The sequence below is a fragment of the Antedon mediterranea genome, chromosome 5, assembly GCF_964355755.1.
Source record: "Antedon mediterranea chromosome 5, ecAntMedi1.1, whole genome shotgun sequence".
NCBI lineage: Eukaryota > Metazoa > Echinodermata > Crinoidea > Comatulida > Antedonidae > Antedon > Antedon mediterranea.
The window spans coordinates 31,112,202-31,135,832 of NC_092674.1; the positions used below are offsets into that span (position 1 = coordinate 31,112,202).

The 23,631-nt window shown below is 33.5% G+C and overlaps 1 protein-coding gene and 1 long non-coding RNA gene across 3 annotated transcripts in view; one reads left to right on the plus strand and one right to left on the minus strand.

Moving 5' to 3' along the window:
* The window catches only part of LOC140050476 (protocadherin-9-like), a 31,210-nt gene extending 14,323 nt beyond the window's left edge, over positions 1–16,887 (minus strand). Inside the window, exons 1-2 of one of the 2 annotated variants that reach the window (XM_072095687.1) lie at positions 16,736–16,885; positions 4,836–7,701 (exon numbers count right to left, since the gene is read on the minus strand). In XM_072095687.1, the coding sequence (XP_071951788.1) occupies positions 4,836–7,646 (2,811 nt within the window). In that variant the 5' untranslated portion in view covers positions 7,647–7,701; positions 16,736–16,885. Of the gene's footprint in view, positions 1–4,835; positions 7,702–16,735 lie in introns of both variants that reach the window. The other variant, XM_072095688.1, reaches the window with a different exon arrangement.
* LOC140050479 (uncharacterized) lies at positions 8,220–16,330 on the plus strand. Its single transcript, XR_011845396.1, has 3 exons — positions 8,220–8,294; positions 13,381–13,470; positions 15,187–16,330. It is a non-coding gene; the product is annotated as an uncharacterized lncRNA (long non-coding RNA).
* Positions 16,888–23,631: the final 6,744 nt, after the last annotated feature.

Below are 23,631 nucleotides of genomic sequence, written 5' to 3' on the forward strand. Positions count from 1 at the left end.
GTAGAAACTAATAAAGCCAATGAACTGCAGTACCAAAACTAACAGATCTTAAAAAAACCTCCTACAGCCTCTGTCTACACTATCAAACTTTATGTGACAAAAAATGTGTCCATATATGGGCATGATGATGTCATATCACTACCATATTTGTGCATTTCACCTCCATATTTGGGTACATCGTACTTTTTTTGTCAAACTAGTTTGATAGTGTAGACAGAGCTTTTGATGAGAATTTGCTAAAGTGTATAACACTGTATACCATAATTGGTCCTTGAGTGTACTACTACAGAAGGATCATTTTCAGCTTTGTGCTTCGTGCTGGACTCACTTCTTTCTAATATCAGAGTTGTTTTTTATTTGTTACATATTTATTCAATGCAACATCTAGTGTTTTTTTTTTCAGACTTTTATTAGGCTCTAACAATTGACCTATTAATGGAATGATATATTGATATATTTTGTTCAACCGATCAATAGGTTTTGAATAGTGTGTTACCGGTACTAAGTACAATGATTACATCTTATAAGACCTGCTATTCACAATGTAACTCATTTCTAACGTTACTTGGGATCTAAACAACTGTATTGTTCTACAGCATTATTTAAACATTGATTTATTGATTATACCTTGTCATTCTATTGTACTACTTTCTATAGTGTTACAGTTTAATGTTGCCTAATACTCTAGCCCTTATTATTAGAAAACAACAAGCATCATTGATTTTGAATTATCTCCTATCATCTTGATGTAGGCCTACACTTGCTTCGATTTTTGATAATGATACAAAACAGCCCTATTCTTCCCCCATTTGTCTATTCTTCCCCCATTTGTCTATTCTTCCCACATTTGTCTATGCTAAAAGGAACTCGACAGAATTTACATGGCATCTATGTAGTGACTCTCTTTTCTAGATAGTTATTCACTTAATATTGGTAAAAAGATAAATATTTTGGCACACAAGGCGTTTCATACCTATAAAAAAAGTCATAGAGATTACATACAGTAGTCTACTGTACATTTGATAATCAATATTATATTATTTCTATATTTCCTTATATTTACATATTTCTAGCATATTATGTCATTCATTCTGCCACAATTACATTTATTTAAGTATAATACTTAAAGTTGATTGGTGGAGCTTCCTATTGGTTGTTGATGTGAATTTCATTTTATTATTCCTAATTTTATGCTCACTCTATGTAGTAGCTTTATTGAAAATAAATAATTTATACTACCTTCATAACTACACCTTTAAAGTGATCATCGTTTGAATGCATTTCAAACCTGTAGGCATATACACATCAGCAGCAATTGACCATATCATCACAAGTCCTACATCTAGTCTATAAATATTTGAACTCCACGTTTTTTTGTATTTTTCATCCCATATACTCTTTAATTTGATTGTTTTTTTTGTGGTGAACACTACATATTAATTACAAATAGATGATAGATAAGAGGAATATGAACGATGGCGTCATACATCATGCTGTTGAATGCAACCTTGATACTATAAATTATTATTATTACACAAGTTTTTAATATATAAATATTAAACTGACTTATATTTATATATAACAATAAAAAAAATAGTACAGTAGTAATACTAGTCACAATAGAGCTCTGTCTACACTATCAAACTATATATGAAAAAAAAATGTGATGTGCCTATATATGGACATGATGATGTCATATAACTACCATATTTGAGCATATAACTACCATATTGGGCACATCACATTTGTCAAACTAATTTGATAATATTAAAATTCATTGGTATAAAATCAAATCCAGTAGAAAATAGACTAAAAGTAGCTAGAATATGATTTGTGTAACTAAGTATAGGTCTGCTGTCATATTACTATAAATACACATTTTAAAGACAAAATAGTGTGTATAGACTTTCTGGAAACTAGACACTCAAAATGGTTATCTAGAAATAAATACTGTATATTATTGATGTAGTCCAGATAACATCACACTGTTAGATATATAGAACTGTCAGACTCACACCAATTCCCTTACTGTTTCAGGTCAGACTAAAAATTCCAATGTCAAATTATTATTTTCCTTAAATTTAGCAGAAATTGGTTAATATGACCTCCCGATGTGCTGGAAAAATAAAACGAGGTTGAGAGCGTGGAAATATAAATCTCTTTTATGCAAGTTGAATTAACAATCCTTTCAGAAAATAAATGAGTTATGCTAGTTGCATTGAAATGAAAGTGAGGTTTTGTTTGTAGGTTGTTTTAATAGGGTAATGAGGCTAAATTTACTTACAAAAATGGCTGGATGTAATTACCTAAATGTATCCAATAAGCATAATATATACAGTAAGGGCATAATTAATTTGAAAATCTAGTTAGGTCTAGTTAAGTATTATATGTCTGATAATTAAAGTAAAGATTAATTATTAATTTTCAGGCAGTAACTTACATTTTTTGCCTTTATGAACAATCTGCCATTCAAATTAATTATTTCTTAGTATTTTAATCGACCTAAATCATTCCTGAGTGTTTTTAATCTCTTTTCAATGTAAAATGTTCCATTTTGCAAATTCTAGATAAAAAGTTAACCAAAAGCTGAAGAATATTATTCAGCGAGAAGCAATCAAAACCCAGTATCCAAATGGGGATGTAGTGTAAATAGCAACGCTGAATTACTACAGGATATTGGGCCACAGTGTAAATATCAAAGTTTAAGCATGGCTTTCAGTGCAAATAGCACAACAAGGTAGACATTGAAAGGCTAAGTAGCCCCGTGTATAATTTGATAATAGTTGTAATTATTGGTAAAATCTAGAGTTATAATACAAACTACATACATTAGTTTGGCAGAAGATTGTTCAAAAGATATAATAAGTTGGACACAGGGCAGCTGCAACAGAAATTAAACAAAGAAAGTAAATGGCATTCAATTTTTCATAAATATTATATTCCTTACAAATGAGCAAAGGGTTAAATAGCTGTGTTGCTATAAAGTAAAGTACAGCAACAGTATTATTTATAGTTTATCATAGATAGTTCTACAGTGGATTATCTGTGTTATCTTTTAATTTGATGTATTTTTAGTATAGTGTTCCCATCTTTATAGGAACAAACATAGTTTTGTCTGAAGACTTTAAATTAAAGACACACTATGATATTTTCAATTTATGGTGTATTTTACTAATGAGACCTAGAGCATATAAATAGTACTTCTTTACACCAGAGATAACTGATAGTTTATGCTAAATTAATGGCTTCTAGAGTTGAGGCATAGCATAAAGTATCTGTGGTAAATCCCATCTGCTTAGCTAGCATTTTACCAGCCAGCTGAGAGGTGTAATTGTCTGTGATATGGTGATTAAGCACCCAGAAAATGTTCCTATTGATTGTTCCCTATATCCATATTGATCGTTGAAACCAATTTTGTACTTTGTAACAATGTGTATCTCTACATATTATCAAGAGCTTTCCATATCAACTACAGTATGCCACTGGACTAGATAGCCATTGACTTTTAATTTTTCAAAAATGGTCCCATAAATTAATACACAGATTTTTCCTTTTGTTGTTCTTTATAGCTGGTAATCTTTTCAACAAAACATTACAGTAAAATATTCATAAAATATAATCATTGTTGGGTTTGTTTATAAAACAATTCTGATGGTAGAAAATTAAATTTAATGCAAATTAATTTTATCACAAAAATACAAAGTCTTTCATGTTATATGATAATTACCTCCGAGCCATCTAATTCTATCCTTGTTTACAAGATCACATGTATATGGGAAAGAAGGGCCCTTTTGTTGCTTAAATCCCCATAGGGTTCTCAAGTGTTGAGGTATACTAGGCTAAGAAAACATTGCTAAGGGACAAATAGACGATAATTGGCTTATCAAACAACCACTTATAAATGTACCCCTTCACAATGGTGTATTCAGTTGAGCTGGTACAACCCTTGTAGTATTAGTATTTAGTAGATGTTTGTGAAGCGTTGAATATCCTGTTTTTGTCAGTATGTATTAGCCAAGATAAACTAACCTAAAATATTTACAATATTGTTGTTGTACTTGTCTATTTTCAATTTCTTTTTTATTGATCATATAATTCAAAAATAGTTTTTGGCTAATCAAACAACCTATCTATGATATGTATTTTAAAGAGCAACATGGTACCGTATCTTAAATATTATTAGTTAATTGTTTGTCTATAGTAGGTAATTATATTCTAATTTTGATCAAGCAATAAACGTTCATTTAATTTAAATTAGGACATCAGCCTAATTTCTCTTGAATGTTCATTCTAGAGCACAAGTGTTAAATTACACGCCAATACTCGACATCTTAAATGTCAATTCTCTTCAACATTGGATCGTTTGCCAAACCGATGTAATGAAGAAAATAAGACTTCATTTAGTTATCGGATGGCAAACGCTAAATTAGAAATCTTCAAGTAAAATTAAAAGGAAACTGGAGCCACAATATTTAATTGAGTTCCTCTTGGTTGCCTTGGAGCAGTTCACAAGGGTAAAACATACAGTTTTAGGAGTAATTAAATAACCCTTCTACGTATTTCAGGTGTGGATCCAAACAATGTCCCATAGTAGAGGCGTAGGGAGGGGCGTAGGTTTTAATTAATTAAATTCGATGAAAATTGCAGGCTAAACAAATCAATTGATACAGTGTGTAGTTCATTGATCTAAAATTGGTTTGGTCGTAAACAATGCAAGGTTTTATTGACAACATTTAATACGGGCCTATAGTGTGTTTTGACGTCAAAACAATTACATGTTCTCCAGATAGAATATTTGTGTCATTGTAGACATTTCAAAAGTAAAGTGGTCTTACCTCAGCGTCAGCTTCATGCGTGTTTCTTGTAGATGCCAGAGATGGGTTACTACCAGTATTCAAATCAGAGTTGCTGCTAAACGTCATCATCTGCTTGTTTCCAAGTCTTGTATCTGGAGAGTGCATTTTCCATTTCATGATGTTCTTTGATTGAGCATAAGATGACGGGTTCGTCTCGTGTGCTGCCGATACGGTAATCTGACTATTTGGGTGTTTTTTGCAGCCGTCTATGTCAGCGACCTTGCCGGCCTGGAAAAGTTCTTCTTCCTTTGGTACTTTATAGGTGTGTTCCATCTTGTCCTTCTTATGACATCTTGCTAACAATACGCAAAATATGATGAACAGGATGACCGCAACACCAGCCAGTGCTATCACCACTATAAATGGCCAGCTTGCTTCGTCGCCATTGTTGTGTGTTAAAGCTCGGTAATGCTTCACTGTCAGGTTGAATCTTTCTAAGAAAGGTGCTGGCCCAAGCGGTTCGCTGAAATCTTTGTTCGCAACTACTATCGTTAACGTTGTAGCACTAGATTTCTTTTCAACGTTTGCTTTGTCGGAAACGTTTATCTTTAAATCGTACACTCCTTCCCAGTCTTTTGAAAGACGTTGTTTCGTCATAACTGTACCGTTACTCAATATCTGAAATGCGTCGTACTTGTCACCGCCTTTAATGGAATATTCTATCACGCCGTTCCTTCCGTCATCTGGATCGACGGCAGTGACGTCGACAATCCAGAAGTTAGAAGAAGCTGCTGATGGAATAAAGAACGTGCGATTGGTTGATGTTGGGTAAATGACCGTTGGAGCATTGTCATTGATATCTCGAATGATGATGTCAGCAGATACGCTACTCGTCTTAGCGGGAATACCAGAATCACTTACTACAATTGTAAGTTTGTACTTCCTGGAACGCTCACGATCAAAGGAACGTTTACTATAAATTCGTCCTGTTCTTTCCCTAATAGTAAAGTCATCACTCGAACCAGATAATGAGTATTTCAATTCTCCATTTACTCCTATATCTTCGTCAGTCGCTGTAACCTCACCAATAAATGTATCTACGTCCTTGTTTTCATCAATCTCAAAACTGTAGCTGCTTGAAAGAAAATATGGTGTTTTGTCGTTCTTATCGATAATTACAACTTCGACAACTGTTTTGTTGCAAAGTTGAGGCTGTCCTTTGTCGCAAGCTATTACGTAGAAATCAAGAGATGCCGAAGACTCTCTGTCGATTGACATTAAAGCCGTGATCTCTCCACTTACAGGATCAATCTGAAAGTAGCCATCAGCTTCTTCCAGCGAATAAATGATTTCAGAATTCAAACCTTCGTCTTCATCAATTGCAAGTACCGTTTCTACACTGTATCCGGGTTCATTATGCTCTGGCATCATAAACTTATATTCTGGACTTGTGAAATATGGCGTCTGGTCGTTATCATCCCTTACAATTATCATCACTTGAACTACAGTTGTTTTCCTGTCTTCAGCTTTCTTGGCCTTGTCTGTAGCATTGATAGTTATGTTATATTCAGGTATTTTTTCTCGATCAATTCCAGACCCTGTTGTAAATTGAAACTCGTTAGGGGCAGAAGGATCTTGAGCAATCAAATTAAAATGGCCGTATGTCCCTTGAAAGCTAATGTCAAATTTACCATTGTTGCCACTGTCAGCGTCCGATGCCACTAACAGACCTATAAAGACCCCCGGCCCGATTGATTCGTCTATAGTGATCACGTTATCGACCCGTTCAATTCCAGAATAACTAATCGAAATTATTGGTGGATTGTCATTGACATCTGTAATATCGATTGTTACTGTAGTGAACCCAGGAATAGAATTATCTCCTTTATCTTTGGCCTGGATGATCATTACAAAGATGTCATTACTCTCGTGGTCTAGATTCGCAATTGTCCGCAGTATACCCTGCACTGGGTCTACCTCAAAGTGTTGACGCACAATACTGGTCACACTTTTGCCAAACGTGTATTCAATTTCAGAATTCAAGCCTCGTTCGTCGATATCTTCTGCATGCAGGTTGAGAATCTCGTAGCCGATCAACACATCCTCCGGCACTGCTTTTCTGTACTCTGCTTCCGTAAATACGGGCGAGTTGTCGTTAGCGTCGTTGATGATCAAATCAACAGTGGCGGTTCCTTCTCTTTTGGGGTTACCATCATCACTCGCCCGAAGAACTAAAGTGTATCGATCTCTATTTTCTCTATCTAGAGGTCGCATGATTACAAGATGGATCGTTTTGGCTCCATCTACAGTATCCGTAACAATAATCCGAAACATTTCGTTAAATGTATCGTCAAGTGTATAGTTGTGGATACCATTAACCCCAACGTCAGCGTCGACAGCACTCTCCATTGGAATAGCTGTACCAATAGAAGCTGATTCAGAAACCTCTAGTTGGTACCTCGTCTCCGGGAATACTGGTTCATTGTCATTGGTATCATTCAAATTAATAGTCACTCGGACAACAGTAGAACCGGAGTCCAATATAAGTATTCGAATTTCATATTGGCAGACATCAACGAGATTTTCGCTACACATACCAACCTCTCTATCTATGACTTCTGTTGTTAAAAGGTCTCCATCATTAGTTATCTCAAACGGCACTTCATTATCACCAAGGACACTAAATTCTGCGGACGAACTGACCACAAGACCTGCATCGTCTACAATATCGCCTACTATATACCCAATAGGTTGTTCTTCAAAAAGGTCGTAAACTATTTTTTGGGCGTTTGATGAATTACAAAATAGAAATATAAATATGTAGAAAGCTACTGGTATCATTTTCGCCATTTTACCTCTTCTTGCCAGAGAAGCGTTTGCTATGACAATTCGATCATCAAAGTATCTGAAAAAATAAAACGAAAGTTGTTATTAGTCCATAAACCGGTTTAAAATATGTATATATACTGTATATACTGTACAGTAGTAAACAGTGAAAAGATACATTAAATTATAAATGTTATTCTTCGTATGGAGTAAACAAAAAATGCAACCTTGCTGTCTTATATGTCAACCTGTATAGATAGGCTACAATCGTCACTTTGATCAGTTAATCAGAATTTACAGATTCAGAAATACGACCTTGTCACTTATGGATAGATAGTACAATACAGTATTAGTAGTATATAATTACATAGGCCTACTACAGCTGCTGCAGCAGTGCTCGCTTACCCCTGCTGATGGGGAAACACACGGGTCCTACATTACAATAAATTGATGACCTATAGGCCTACCGCGGCGGTGGTTTTACGTTTGTTTCTTTATGCGTGCGCGCGCGTGTACAGTGCGTATAAACACTGTTCTTTAGGTAAATGAGACTTATTGACTTTTGTATACTACTTTATATTTCGTTTCTTTGAATATGGTAAGCTCGGTAACATTTTTGATTGCGTTAATATTGTCTTATGTGGTGGTTTGGATCGTCGGTACTTTCACCAGGTACGTATCCTTGTTTAATGCCCTCTGTTTCGAGAACAAAGCAACTGATGACCTACTTGGGCTTAGTTTAGCTTTTACCTTGATAACTTTGTTAAGTTACCCAAGAAACAGGAAAGCAGTTATTCCATCTTTCCTGTATACCTCATATGCTATATCTATTATGTCTAGCGGGGTGATTTACCTGTGTTGTTTGTTCTGTAACGAATACAAACTAATCTAGAAGTGTGTTTCGACGCAGCGCAATGACGTACACGCAAAGCAATTACTTTGACCAATCACAAGCGATGGATTATCCGAACTGTTGCTTGTCATTGGTCAACTCGCATGCGTTCCGCTTATGTCCTTTGGTTGGGTCCTAAGTTTGAACCAAGCTTCTAACACTTTAAGGTGTAACCATATTGTCTTGTTGTCGTGTGTGATTCGCGTGTGGTTTTTTAATTTTTCCTATCAACGAACGATTGTTTTATAAACAGAATATACTACAGTAACCGAAAGTGGTTTACAAACATACAGATTTCATAGTTACCTGTATTTTGTTACCTAGATAATAAATGCAGATTATCCATAATTTAACGTTTACTTTGAAAGTTGGTTGAGGAAATAAAACAAAAAAATAATCACATTTTTTAGCGTATTTGTTTAAATATTAAAATAATTTTTTCCTTCTGATAATGTAAATCTTTTTTTTTTCAATTAAATTTATTGGAACAAACAAAAATTATTAATGTTTGGGTTTAATATTATGTATTATTAATAATGTTTTTATGAATTATAAAGCATTTTTATTTGCTGTGATATGAAAAATAATTTTTTATCTGTTGAATTTATTTGAACCAGATGTTTTTAGAATAAATAATTTCTTTATTTTGTAAATATTTATATTTTATTACCTGTACAGTATTTAATTATTATTTACTAAGAAAATATACCTGTGTCAAGACGGGTGGCGTCATTTTTGCCAGCATGTTTTTAGATCTAACAGATTATTTTTTAATTTAAAAAATAAATTAAAAAACATACCACCGTCCTATTTCCATTATTCTCATACCCCATATGTGTATACAGTACTACTGTATACAATAGAAACAACTTTTAAGTTTCTTGTGAACTTTTTTCAATCAATCATAATATTTTTTTAGTCATAATTAATAATGATAACCATGATAACGTGTAGTACAGGGATTTTTACCAAAACATTTTATTATAAAATATGCAGTGATGAACATGAAATGCTCTGATGAACATTATTTTAAATGTTTGTGATTTAATTTAATTTACACAGTACATACAGATAAATAATAGTCATAATAATGTACTTATACAGGATTTTTACAAAATACAAAACATATTAGAAAATATATTATTTACAGTGATACACATTAAATGGTCTGATGTACTGTACATTAAGATTAAGTGTTTGTGATTTGTTGATAATTTCTAGTTTCGATTTGAATGTTAGAGTTAAACCAATTTATGAATCTGTTCACCTTTTTTAAGTTGTCGAACTATTATTTATGTCGATGTCGAAAATCAAAGAGCATATGATATCGAAGTCGGTGCCATGTATTTGCTTTTCTAACGCCAATGCATATTATGACGTAATGTTGTTGGACAGCGTGAGAAATGATAGTTGTGAAATTAGTCCAAATTATTTTAAAATGTGTGGTGTAATTGCATCTTTCGATGTATCGGACAAGTTACATGACTAAAACATATGTACTATAATATGTAAGAATTAAAACAAGGACAACATTCACTAGGACGTCATCTGTGTATTCTGTGTGAAGCCTGGTTTTACTACACTCCTAGAGACGCAAGAACGTATACGCATTGACCAATGAAATGCGGCAGTTGCATATCCTATCGCCTGTGATTGCGTTACGCCCTTGCGCGCGTATATGGTAACTAGGTAACTACGGCCTCCTTATAATATTGTGCTGATGAAATAATGTATTTATATCCATTGTGCTGTTCGCATCTGGAATCAAGGAGAAAGCAGCCCGTAATCAAACTTTGTATTTTCTGTCACGTTTTGTCAAAGTTTTGAGTAATCAACCTTCTGAATGATGGAGTAATGATTCGTAACACATGCAGATTTAACATTAATGTTATTCAACAGCAGACTGTATCTTTGCGATGCTGATGCGATAAGAAAATGCGCTTTAAAAACTTAAATCTCGTTCAGACCTCCTCGTACGTCGTCTGGTTAATCGTCATATTTTTTCGATTTATACTGTAAATGGTCGTTTTGACTTGGATCGACGTGGCTGTTGCTTATTACACTAAACACCTCATCTTCTCTCCTGATTCGTATTCAAAATCTAATATATATTATTAGCAAGTTAACGTTCATGAAAATTACAACATCCGATTGCGCCGAGAAAAGCAAAAACAGACAGTCCTATTTATTACTATTATAGACAAGAGGTGACGATAAAATACAGAACAAACCATAAAATATATAACAAATCATAAAGTAAGAAATGAGATGTTTAAAAACAGAATACACTCGGATGCTGATGTAGAAACATAAAAATCACAGACTACCTTCTCACGTAAAAATGCCATTATTTCAATTTCAATTAATGTTGGACGTCTATAGGGAGTTGAGTTTTCATTATTTGTCGAAAACTTGTCAAATCAAATCTAACTGTGCAATTAAAACTGAACATGACTGAGAATCTATGAACGGTATCTCAACACCTAGGAGCAGGCTTCGTCGCTGCTGCTTCCACTTTTCATTATATAATATGAATGGGCTCATCTTTGTATTATTCGAGGGCGCTCTTAGATTACGTTAAAACAGGACTGTCAACCAGCAACAACCAGTTTTGTGCGCGCGCGTTGTGGTAGATGCGTGTATTTTTGTGTAAAGCGAATTCCACAATTGTTTCTATTGTTAATATCGAATTGTAAAAGTATTCGAAATTGTCATACCGGCTACGAGGAGATTATTACAGTATTAATGTACTGTAATAATCTGCATGCACGAGTTAAGAGTACCTTCACTTAGGACTGTTATACAACAATCGCTCTAAAGGGAACTATACGCCTACCTATTTACCGCCATGCATCATTCGGTTGTTTGTGAAACTGTATCCAGTCTCTTTGGAATTCCGAGTTGAGTAAATCATGGCGGCAGATCATTATGAAATCTATACAATGCTCCGCGCTCTCCTTATCACCCATATCTAGCTGGAGACGGAGCTGTCATCTACAGCTAACGTTGTGTGTTTGAAATACTAATATGTGCGCATGCATAATTGAGCAATTGCAAGTAAAAACTAAACGAAATATACATAAATGATTGAAAGGATCGACTGAATGAAAAAAGAAAACACAATCGGCAAGACATACAGTATCATGAAACCAAGCACGGCATTTGTGTGGGGTTGGATTAGGGGGAGGGAAGTGGGTTTGCAGATTGGGCCTACGGTAGTACTGTATACTAAAACAGTGGCTATAGTAATTTTATAACGAGATATAAATTACCTATTTATACATACTGTAAAAACAAATATAACTTTGAATTTACATTATACTGTACAGTATGTACAATAACACTATACATAGTAAGCTGTATACACACTCTCTCCGCCTCTAAAATGTTTCTGTTGATATTAGAACGAACGTAGTGTTACAGTAATTACAAAAAGAGGTTAATATTGTAATTAAACATGCCTCGTATTAAGTCCACTTGATTGGTACAACGTGAATACGAGTGTAACCATCAAGTGTATTTATATGCAAACCATTTATCACGACATGTAGAACATTAGTAACGATGTGATCGGGATAATCCACCTCAAGGACGTTGAGTTTGTGCTCAGATAATGTATTAACCCCAACGTACTGGGCCTTATTGTCATTCATTTAGTCGAGTATTTTATTTAATCGTTTAATATTGTAATATTGCACGCCATGTGACCCACAATCGTCCAATCAAATGACAGGCATTTATTTAGGTGTTATTACTATTTTATATTAACCATAAATCATGTAAAATCAATAATGCAGGATATTTGTTTCATTTTTATTCGACATCAAAATTGTCATTGGACCCCAAAGCAACAGTCACCATAACATGATATTTCTGGGGCCCAGAAGAACTACATAGAATTATTTATAAATATGCAATATACATTTAAAATTTAAAAACATATAAAACTGATCTTCTGACTGTACACAGTTCACAGTGATATTAAATAATATTGTAGGCCTATTTACAGTAGTGTATAGATTAGTATAATATTGTAGGCCTATTTACAGTAGTGTATAGATTAGTAGAAGCATCACAGAACTATATAGTAGCTTTGTGCAATTCGCAATATATTTAGAACTATATGGTAATTTCAGTTTTATAATGTTTATTTAGAATTGATAACGAGTCCAAACTGCACGGAAACAGACTGATTATTTGCATCGTGATTCGCTCATTAATAATGTGTTTGTACATACTGTACGCTACCATAAATTCATAATTTAAAACATACTGGCCTATCTGAATATTAATATTTAGAGATAAATAACATACAGTTAGCTTAGGCTATTTATCAATGAAAGAATGTTTTAAAAACCCCACATTTTCTACAAACGCGTGTCAGTTATACTGTACAGTATGTGATCGTACGAAATATCACGAAACATTAAAATTCTAAGATATCACAAAAATGCATTATCATATTAATTTGATTTTCTCCGTAGAAATTCTTTTCTGAAACTAATCAAAGATGAATAGTGTTGAGGAGATAGACAGACATGATGAATAATGCTACATTTCAATGTGTATCCGTTTCCATGACACGCATGGAAAATTCAATCAAAGAATAAGGGGTTGATGAGACACTGTGACGAAGGAGGCGTCTTTCGAATAACAGACTATCTCTGGGGTGTTTAATTGCAGGGGATTGTGTTAAGCATTAATAATAATGTTATGGCTTTAAGAATATCAGCTCACAGTGTATTACGGTGCTGTAGTTAAACAATAACATTGAAATAGCATAATCTAAGTAAGCAATGCGATTTAACTATATAGACCTATATAGCCTAAACTACAGTAAAGCATTTGTTTTTGTTTTTTTTAAAGAGTGTTTTGCGAAGATTCGTTCCACAGTTAGGCCTACAAGAAGAAAAGACTTTACTCAAAAAATAAGAAGACGATGTTAATTTAATCAAGGTAACATTTGCAACCTTCCCCTTACATTGAACTTTGACATTGAACTCTTCCTAACTGTACAGTATTATTTGTGACTGGAAATATATTATTTTACCGCCACTTAAAGGCAAAATAATAACTCAAATTCAAGCCGACTATATAATACTGTATATTATTCATACAACAATTGTAAATATAGGACACGAACACGTACGTTATACTTATAAATATGTAAATCGATTCGTCTTGTAGTCGTACATTCGCATTTATATTAATCATAGAATTCTTAATCACATTTTGTGAACATTGCAGAATATTAATTTAATTTGTTTTCATATCCGTTGAACGCTTTTGGTTATTTTAATAAATTAGCAATCTTAAATTTCTCTTTATTTGTGTACGTAATCAACACAAATCGAAATTCATGTGATTTTTATGTTTAAACTAAACAAAAACCAGAACTGCTAAATATCTAAAGAGAAGTCCCCCACAACATTGGAAACATACCGTACTTAATGATTAACTTAAACTGAACCACGGTGTAGAACATACTGTACGTAGCAATAAATTGGTTTATAAACTCTATAAATATAACACTACCGGGACAGACAAGAAAATCACCTTTAATGTCGGTTTGTATCCAATATTAACCTTGAGTATGTATTCCCGGGTTGTTAGACGCTTTTAGCGTTCCATAGTAGAATAGGCCCTCGGGTGGTAGTCGTGCGTTCGCGGTCGTAACGAGCGTGTAATGACCAGATGTAGAAGTTTCTGCACGTACCCTGAGGACATTACCTTACACTCTGGTTAGCATCAACCAAAACAACCGATAATAACAACGGAATATGTAAAAAACGTATACAAATATTAACACCCTATATTAGTTATGGTGACTTAATTTGGAAAAGCAGCATAATAATGTACATTTATAAATTCGTAGTTGGGTGGGACCTTCATTCAAAAACGACGAAAAATCAATTTAACTAGTCTAGATAGAAATACAGTATTTTCTAAATTAAACGAAACGAAATTGAGATATTTAGTTGTGTATTAGACCTTTTTAAACGTTGAATAATGTTTTTCTTTTATAAACTGAATAAGTAATTCCTAAAATATAGCTGATATATATATATATATATATTGATATCTACAAAACAAATACACCGTTTGTGTTACTCCATGGTCTAGTCGAGGGCGTTATAAACAAAATCTGTATACTATTTATGAAGACTGTAATAATGACAATGATCGCAGTCATTATGATGATGTCATACTGCAGAGAAGTGATGCGTATACGCGTGGTGTTACGTAATAGCGCGAAAAGCGACGAGAACGCGATACTTCAACAAGCAACAGTTATTATAAGTCCTTAATACCACCAGTGCGGTAGTAGAAGTGTGCCTCGGGATTATTTTAACATTTTCAACAGGCAGATATTCAAGCTTATGGCTATTACGCAAACGACTTTAAACGATAAATGTATAAAATTCCCAAGTTTTGTATAATAAATATTGTACGTAAAAGACTTGCTGCGTAGGCCTATATATTTCGCATAACATTAAAGAAACATAGCCATCTTATGAATCATGCATGCATAGAAAATCAAACTTAAAAAACAGGCGAATGAGTTGTTTTTCTACAATTTTTTTCTCAATACAGTACTCTCAAAATTAAGCAAATTTGTGAATTTTTCTAAGTTTGTATTGTTTGATTACTTTCACTATTTCCTTTTACTAGGCCTACTGTCTGAACAAATTCATACAAATGCATAGTTTTTTTGGTTGAATTGTGGAGAACAATCATCATCATTATCATGGACGTTTTACTCTGTATCAGTGTCGTCAAGTCAGAGTGCACACACTATCGATAGCGTTTTTGATTTTATTGAAACGGACATTTAGTTGAATCATCGTTGAACATTACGCGTGGACGACAAATTAACTTTATGAAAAAACCGCGAATAATTAAGCTGTTAGAAGAGAGAAACTAGCAAATAGCGACTGGCCCTTGACTTTCCCTCCCCTTGGATTACTAACGATGGTGAATAAAATTGCATTTAGCGGTAAGATTTCTTTTTAAAAATTGTCTCGTCTTTATGTCTAACAAGATATTGTACTATAATGAACAAGCATCGAACGTCAAGTTTACGAAGATTCTTGTCTGCTATCATAGAACAGGCGTCATCCATCATAAAGCACTCATAACATGCTAAAAATCAAGGCCTAATACGCGATCACATGTGACAAGGAGGATTCGGACATGGGCCTATGTTGCAAGGACACGGGCCCAACCAACCATGCAAGCAGTAATGTGTGCACAAAAAACCCATCACAAATGAATGGGGACAACCAAAATATTAAATCGGAATGAATGAAAAAAAATTGACGTTTTGTCATATCAAGTTGTACATTCGCGCGTATTACGCACGCCGAATTGCTCGCGCATCCCACCCACTGACACGTGATCACGTGAATATACATATGAAGCTACTTTGGAATAAAGGTCGTTTGGGGGTGGGGACGCAAATGAAAAATTTACATATCCCATACTGTAATGTTTTTAATAATACTTAGGCCTACTGTTTAAGTTTTCATTTTTCACGCTTAACCACAGGATACCACTGTTGTTTAAATCCAATACTTAATATATCGATAGTCAGTGCTGTAATTATGGCAGTATTCCTAGTAAAATCACAGTGGCAGTGAGTGGTTGATATGCATCTCCCAACTAATTCTCTCTCAGTCAGTCGGGTATACGATTAATAGCTAAATCCTATAAGATTGTGTACTGCGATTAAAAGGTCAGTTTGTAACCGAGAAATAAAATTAAAAATATTATAATACGACATAACCTCTTTATATTTAACTGCATATTATAGTAATAGCAGGGAGTTGGTAATAGTAATGAATAAGTAAATTAAAATAAATTACTAATTACTCAATTAATTACTTTAAAGTCAATTAATGGAGCATTCGTTTATTACTGATTGAGTAAGTAATTAAATGAACCAATACACTGGCTGGATATTCAATACTATTCATAGCATAAAGATATAGTAAATAGTCATAATTGTGGATGAATGCTTAAACAACTGATACAAATATTCACCAATACACTGTACCTACTTTATTGAATGTTAGATTGTCTTAAATAATTCTTAAACGTAAGTTTTCTTATTTTTTATTACTTATTACTCTACTGTATACGTTGTATTTTTCTTACTGAAATGCAAAATATTCATCATTACATTGTTACAAGTAAATATAATATTTTCAATATTTCTTACCAATGATGTCAATAGCATATCCGATGTAAATATACCAATATCTTGTAATGATGTCCGTCGATATTTCACAATAAAACAACGATCGAGTGTAACAAGGAAAATATTGAATTCCACACAAAAATGTTCCAACTCGTAATAGTAGAAATAATTCCAAAAAACTCTTTGCTATGTTATCAAATGAAATAAAATGTTAGTAGCAGTTCAATAAAGAAACAAAAAAACAATATTGAGTCCCTTTCAAATTGGTTGTTAGCTTATGAATGAAACGGTGTACCCTAGATTGTAAGCTTAGTACGACCGTCCGTTCAAACACTCATCGGACTCGTCCATTATTTAAGCACAACCCACTGGTATACGTCACTGGTATACGTCACTGGCTCCTCCTCTTTAACCAGTATGCCTACCTGTCCTCAAATATAACACTGTTCATACATATATTTGTAAACATTGTTGTTTTATATTTTAATTATAAAATATAAATTTGTTTTATATAAATGAAAAACACTTTTTATTTTTACTAAAATATTGATTATTTCTTATTATGAATATTAAATTGTTTATAATTATAATAATTTGATGGATATATTAATCTTACATGTTTTAAATGTCTATAGCATAATGAATAAAAGCATATTATATTATGTTACCATGGACCTATTTATGAAATTTAAAAGAAATACTAAGAATCCAACCATGAGAAATGGAATATCTGTAGGAATCCTCTAAGTTAGGAATACAACGTGCACGGTCTTTTAATTTACCATGAATTTACCAACAGATCTTTCATAAACATATTTTATTATTTTTTCGCTGTAATAATTATTTTTTAGATTTCTATATTATTATATATATCATTAATACAGTCTAATCAGTATAGGGGACTCGTTACGCACACAACTTTGACCTTCAGACTAAGCCAAACAAACGTCTTTAGAAGAATAAATAATAGCTTTCTTTAAAATAATTGAACGTGGTCAAAGTACATTTCAAATGATTTACCTCAAACAAGTAGCCGCTCGAGCAGAAACATCCCTCCACAAAAAAATAACCTTTTCCGTTTGTTAAAATGTTGGGCCCTTTCATCTGCTCAGTTTCCCCTGACTAAACTGGAGGATTTGTGAGTCCGCAGGTGGAAACCGTCAATCAAGTTTCTTTGGGTTTGGCCTACAAAGTTGATAAGCCTACCTATAGGCTGTTTACTTATTTACGACCTACTATCGGTCACTCTTTGTTCACTGTGAGCAATTATCGCTTTGAAATTAAAAAGATATTGAAGTAAAACAATTATTATATTTGAATAAGATTATAACTACTTTAGAAAATCTGCTAGTAAAGTTTGCGAGTAAATAACAGAAGTTTTCGAGACAATGTTTAACCCTGGCCTTTTGGTTTGTACGCAGTCGATACTAGGCCTACTTCACATGTTCATGTTTGAGGAAATTCATGTTTGAATGTAGGGCAAACAAAAACCCAACTGATTTATATAAGGAACATTAAATACATATTCATTTTATATAATGCTATTTGTAAATACATTTTATTTACAAATTGGAAATTCATCTGGTATCCATTAAATTGATGAATTTAAGTATCATTCGGAATTATACATTTGTGTATGGTATTATAATGTAGTTGATTCACCTAAAAGCGATTGTGCAGCCATTGTAACTGTTATTGATTGTAAATGTTAGAAATAAAGTTTGAGGCAGTGAACTAACCTCGATATTAGAGATTGTCTAACAGTACAGATAAACAAATATTTGGGAAAATGAACTTAAAACCGGTATCTGCCCTATATGTGTATAAGTACAACAATAGACGATAACAACCAGATATTTATTTCTCTTTTTATATTCCAAAGAGGCAGTAGGCCTACTGTACGTATATACATTTTGGTTTTATGTGGTGGCGCTATTTGAAATTTAAAAAGAAATGTACTGTAGTTGCATTGGAATATTATTACTCGATTGTTTCGATAAAATAATACTAGGAAAATAGGTATGTTTTAATGAATCCTTCAGAAAATTATAACTGAAGCCCAATGTTAAATATTGAGAGTTCAGTGCAGACAAGTTACCAGTTCGAGTTTGTCATTTTCTATGTTTTACTGTTTGTATTCTTCGCTTTGTACTCAAGTTCATTGTCACTATGCTGCCTCTCCCAGTGGATAGACGCTGGCCCAGGAAGCCACTGTGCTGCCTCTCCCAATAAACCCTTTGTCACTATGCTGCCTCTCCCAGTGGATAGACGCTGGCACAGGAAGCCACTGCTTATGTAACATATTCATTTTGAACGACAGGCGTTATTACGTTGCAAAATTCACGTAAATAACGTTCTTTGTTTTACCGTTACGTCACTACTACCCGCATTTTTTACTTCCCTTCGCACCAGGGAGTCACTCTTCCATGCGCACACTAAACAAAGGTAAAAAAATGATGTACAGCAGTTTATATTTATACATTATCGTATGTTATATTTAACTTTTAGAGACTTATTTCTCCATGGAGTGAGTGCAGAAATGTGTTATATTGAACTCGTACAACAACATTTCAAATGGGCCAGTAAAATGAAAACGTAGAACCATGGACCTATAAATTAGTTATAGGTCCATGGTAGAAAACTTAAGAAAACTAAAACTCACCGGTGTCGTAATCGTCAAATAAATCAAATAATATATATTATACAAATAAATAATGTTGTAACAGTCCTGATTTTATACCGGATAAGAATACTATGTCTTGATAGTGAAAAGTGTTTTCATATTTACCGTCGACAATAATTTTAATATGAATGTATGGAATGTTTTGAAAGCATTAAGTTTTTCGGAAATCGACCAACCTTACGCTGAATTCGTTTAGCGTGTGCGAGAGGGTAATGCGAGGGTCGGTCAGTCACTCGTTTGGGTACGGTAGGGGGGCCAGGTAATCACTGTAACTAACGTTCAACAGTCTAGAATGATTAAAACAGAAAGTTATGAAATAGTACAGGCCTGTTATAACGAAATTTATAGAGGCGAACGTCCGAAACACACCGACCGCAGTATATGTCGCGTTCTTAGAGGCCTATAATACTTTTTACGTGATTTTACAGTGGAGGCGTGTTGGAATTATTGTGATGATGTTGTAGGTGTCGGGGAAATAGTTATGTTCATCATTTAGTGATGTAAAGTTCCTTCTTAATTATTTGTATGATTATTCTGTTTCTGAGCTAGTCTTAAAAAGATAAAGGTTAGAAGCAGACATGCTTATTAAATTACCGCATTTATAAACGTTGAGTTAATAATTAACAAGAAGCATTAATATGTTGAGTTTTTTATTACATTAATACGTATACCTCTGGATTTACACTTGAGCTTGGTTTCCACTAGGACGCAACGCAAGGACGTAAAACACAACGCAAAGATGTAAAACGCAACGCAAGGATGTAGACCAATGACAAGCGACAGTTCGCATAAGTCATCGCTTGTGATTGGTCAACTCACGTACGTTGCGTTACGTCCTTGTGTTGCGTCTCTGATGGGTACCAAAGCTTTACTTAGCATTGCATACCCTGTATACTATGGAATCTCTGTTGCATGAATAAATGACAGCTTGGCGCGCTATACCTGTACGTAGGTACAAGTTAGTCCGCCATTAGTTTTATTTCATCCACATTGACTTGCTGATCACGGCCTACAAAGTGCGTTTGATTGCTTGACTGTAAATCTGTATTATCTTCTGATGAAAACAGAATGTGAAATGTCCTCTAGTACTTTATTAACTTAATAAACGAACACATAGTTCAAACGAATTATGGTTCATTTCTTAGAATTTACATTTTTCAAGGAAAATATTACTGAGATAAATAGATAATAATTACGTGTATTTTGGGCCTTAAGCCATGGAGTAATTATTCCATGCTTAAGCTAAGTTTGCACTTGTTCCGTTTCACGGAACGGAAGAGTTCACTTTCAATTCATTTGACAACTGCGCCGTGTTCCGATCCGTGAAATCATGGAAAAATACTTTATTTCTCCATGTTGAAACGGAACAAGTGTAAATAGAACTTTATATTCGATAGGCTTGTGCGTAACAGGCTATAATATCCTATATCAATTAACGACCATTTGCACTTGAATACATAAAACTAGGAAACTATACATGGAAATATTGTATTTCGTTTGGCTATGATACACTTGAGAGATATTACGTAATATTCGCCAAGGTATATATACTATATTGTCATAATATATGTATCTCATACCATTGATCGTGGAAATGAGCGAAGGGTGTTCGGAATCTTTTACAAAGTGCCGCGTACTCACACGTGGTTTCATTATAATTATCATAGTGACCTAAATTGCTTCAAATTATAACATTTCCGAAGAAGATATAACTATATCATTACACCATGGAGAAATGAGTTAGGATTCTCTATGCTTACACACATAAAAATAACTTAATAAACTTCTTTTTGGTATATGCCTCACCCTCCTTAAGTTCATTCTAACGTCATCATAATATGACGTCAAAAATAAGAAGATTAATATGCAAAGCTGATATGTCGAAACTCCCGAAGTATTCGCTCCGTGTCGAAAATCCAAATAATTCCACCAAATAAATCTGCAAACTGACCAATACTCCCTACTACATCCACGTCTGAACACCTTTATTGGAATACAGGTGTTTAACATGTACAGAGTGAGCCTAGGATCTCTGCGTGAGCTCTACTATTGGATTTAGATATAGCTCATTAAATCTTCAAAACTAATTGATTTCATGTCTAATGTAACTTAAGACTAATTTAACTTGTCCTTCCTTAGGCTTTATTAATCTATGACTTCAATTACTACAACCTCGCAGATAGAAACACATCTCAAAATGTTTGTTCATTAATCTTGGGAGTAGGAGGAGGTTTATTTTGTCAGGCCGAGTGCAACATGTTTGTACAGTAACTTTGTTTTTATCGTGAGAGAGTCAAAGCTGGGAATTTTTTTATTGTCTGTTTGGGCCATCTTTTTGTCAACGGGAAAGTGTTTATTTTCGCGGCACTTTGTTGTTTTCTACCTGAAAAGATCGTCAATCGTATTCTATGCAAACAAAATTAAGTAAATGTTTTTTATTGTTATGAATATATTAATTTTCAGTCGGTTTATGGCTAGTCGGTTTAGAACTAGGCTTATATAAATGTTGATATTAAATGTACCGTGGGCTTAGCTAGAAGGTTCTCGAATTATTCTCATTTCGTTTTAACATTAAATCATTGAAATCGCCCAAAACATATGGATTATTGGTCTCAAGTTTCGCTTTTAATTTCGTTTTGCGGTACCCAATAATGCGTTAGAAGAAATTTGATTAAACAACAGTCATGCTTTTTCATCTTGTATGGAAAGACCAAGCTATGGGTGTGTTGTGATGTTTTCAGAAAGTACTGAACTACGCCCAGGCCATATATCGAAGATGCTCTCTAGGTGGAATGTCATCCTGAGATGAGTAGTAGTAATTAGTCTTGTTTATTTTATTTCATTTATATGTAATTTTTTACTTTCTATGGACCAGAGTTTCCGAAATAAAAGATTGAATGAATGAATGAATATCCATATCATACCCATACCTTGTGTTAATGTTTTCGAAGTGGATTTATTATCGACAAATAAAACAGTGCCGATGACGGGAGATAAAACAGGTGAACGGACACCTTGGAAACAGCTACTGTAATAATTAATAATATCACTATCGGACTATTATTAGCTACCGGTATATAATCTATACAACTTGTGGTAGTTTTGCGCGTAGAGTTCGACACGTGGAATTAAGTAATAATTATATAATATGCATACAATATCGATCGCATTTTGTTCTTTTGTGAAATGCAAGTTACTCGTCCACGCCTATCATTGTGATAAAATGTTTAAGTTAAAAGACATAAGCATTTTACCTTGGTGTGGATATTATGATAAGGATGAAGAAATCAGCGTTTGTTATATGTTCAAAGTACTATGCCCTCGTTGGCATATAAAACATGATTAAATAGGCCTAATACGTATACTCAATAGGCCTAATACGTATACTCAATAGGCCTAATACGTATACTCAATAGGCCTAATACGTATACTCAATAGGCCTAATACGTATACTCAATAGGCCTAATACGTATACTCAATAGGCCTAATACGTATACTCAATAGGCCTAATACGTATACTCAATAGGCCTAATACGTATACTCAATAGGCCTAATACGTATACTCAATAGGCCTAATACGTATACTCAATAGGCCTAATACGTATAGGGCCTACTCAATATTTTGTGCATATTTTTACTTTAATTTAGAGAACTTTCAGTAAAGGTCTGTCATGTGATGTGTCTATATATGTACATGATGATATCATATCACTACCATATTTTGGAACATCACGATTTTTTTGTCAAAATAGTTTGATAATGTAGACAGAGAAATTTAATTATTCGTTTTATAGATTTCGTTCAGTTATTTTCCTCAAATTTCATTCCATAGTTTTTCTTATATTTTGTATTCGGATTTTAAAGACACGAAGCGTTTTCAGACGTTGTTTGTAAGAGCATACCAAAATTGTATTTCAAAAGTTGTAAATTTAAAATGTAATCTTTTGTTACTAATTAGGCGTCTGTGATAACATTGTATAATAACGTCCTATCTGAATAAAAGTACCGTGTAGTATATAAACTTACCACCATAACAACCAATAAAAGAAACACAAAGGCAAATCGTATAATATTAGAAATTTAAAAAGCATATGATATCATAATTACGAAAAAAAACTAAAATAAATAACAACCACAAGCCAATAAATTCTAATTTAATATTATATTAATATCGTTGCCATGGAATTGTCTGTTTTTTTATGATCATTTCTTAATCACAATTATTATATGTTTC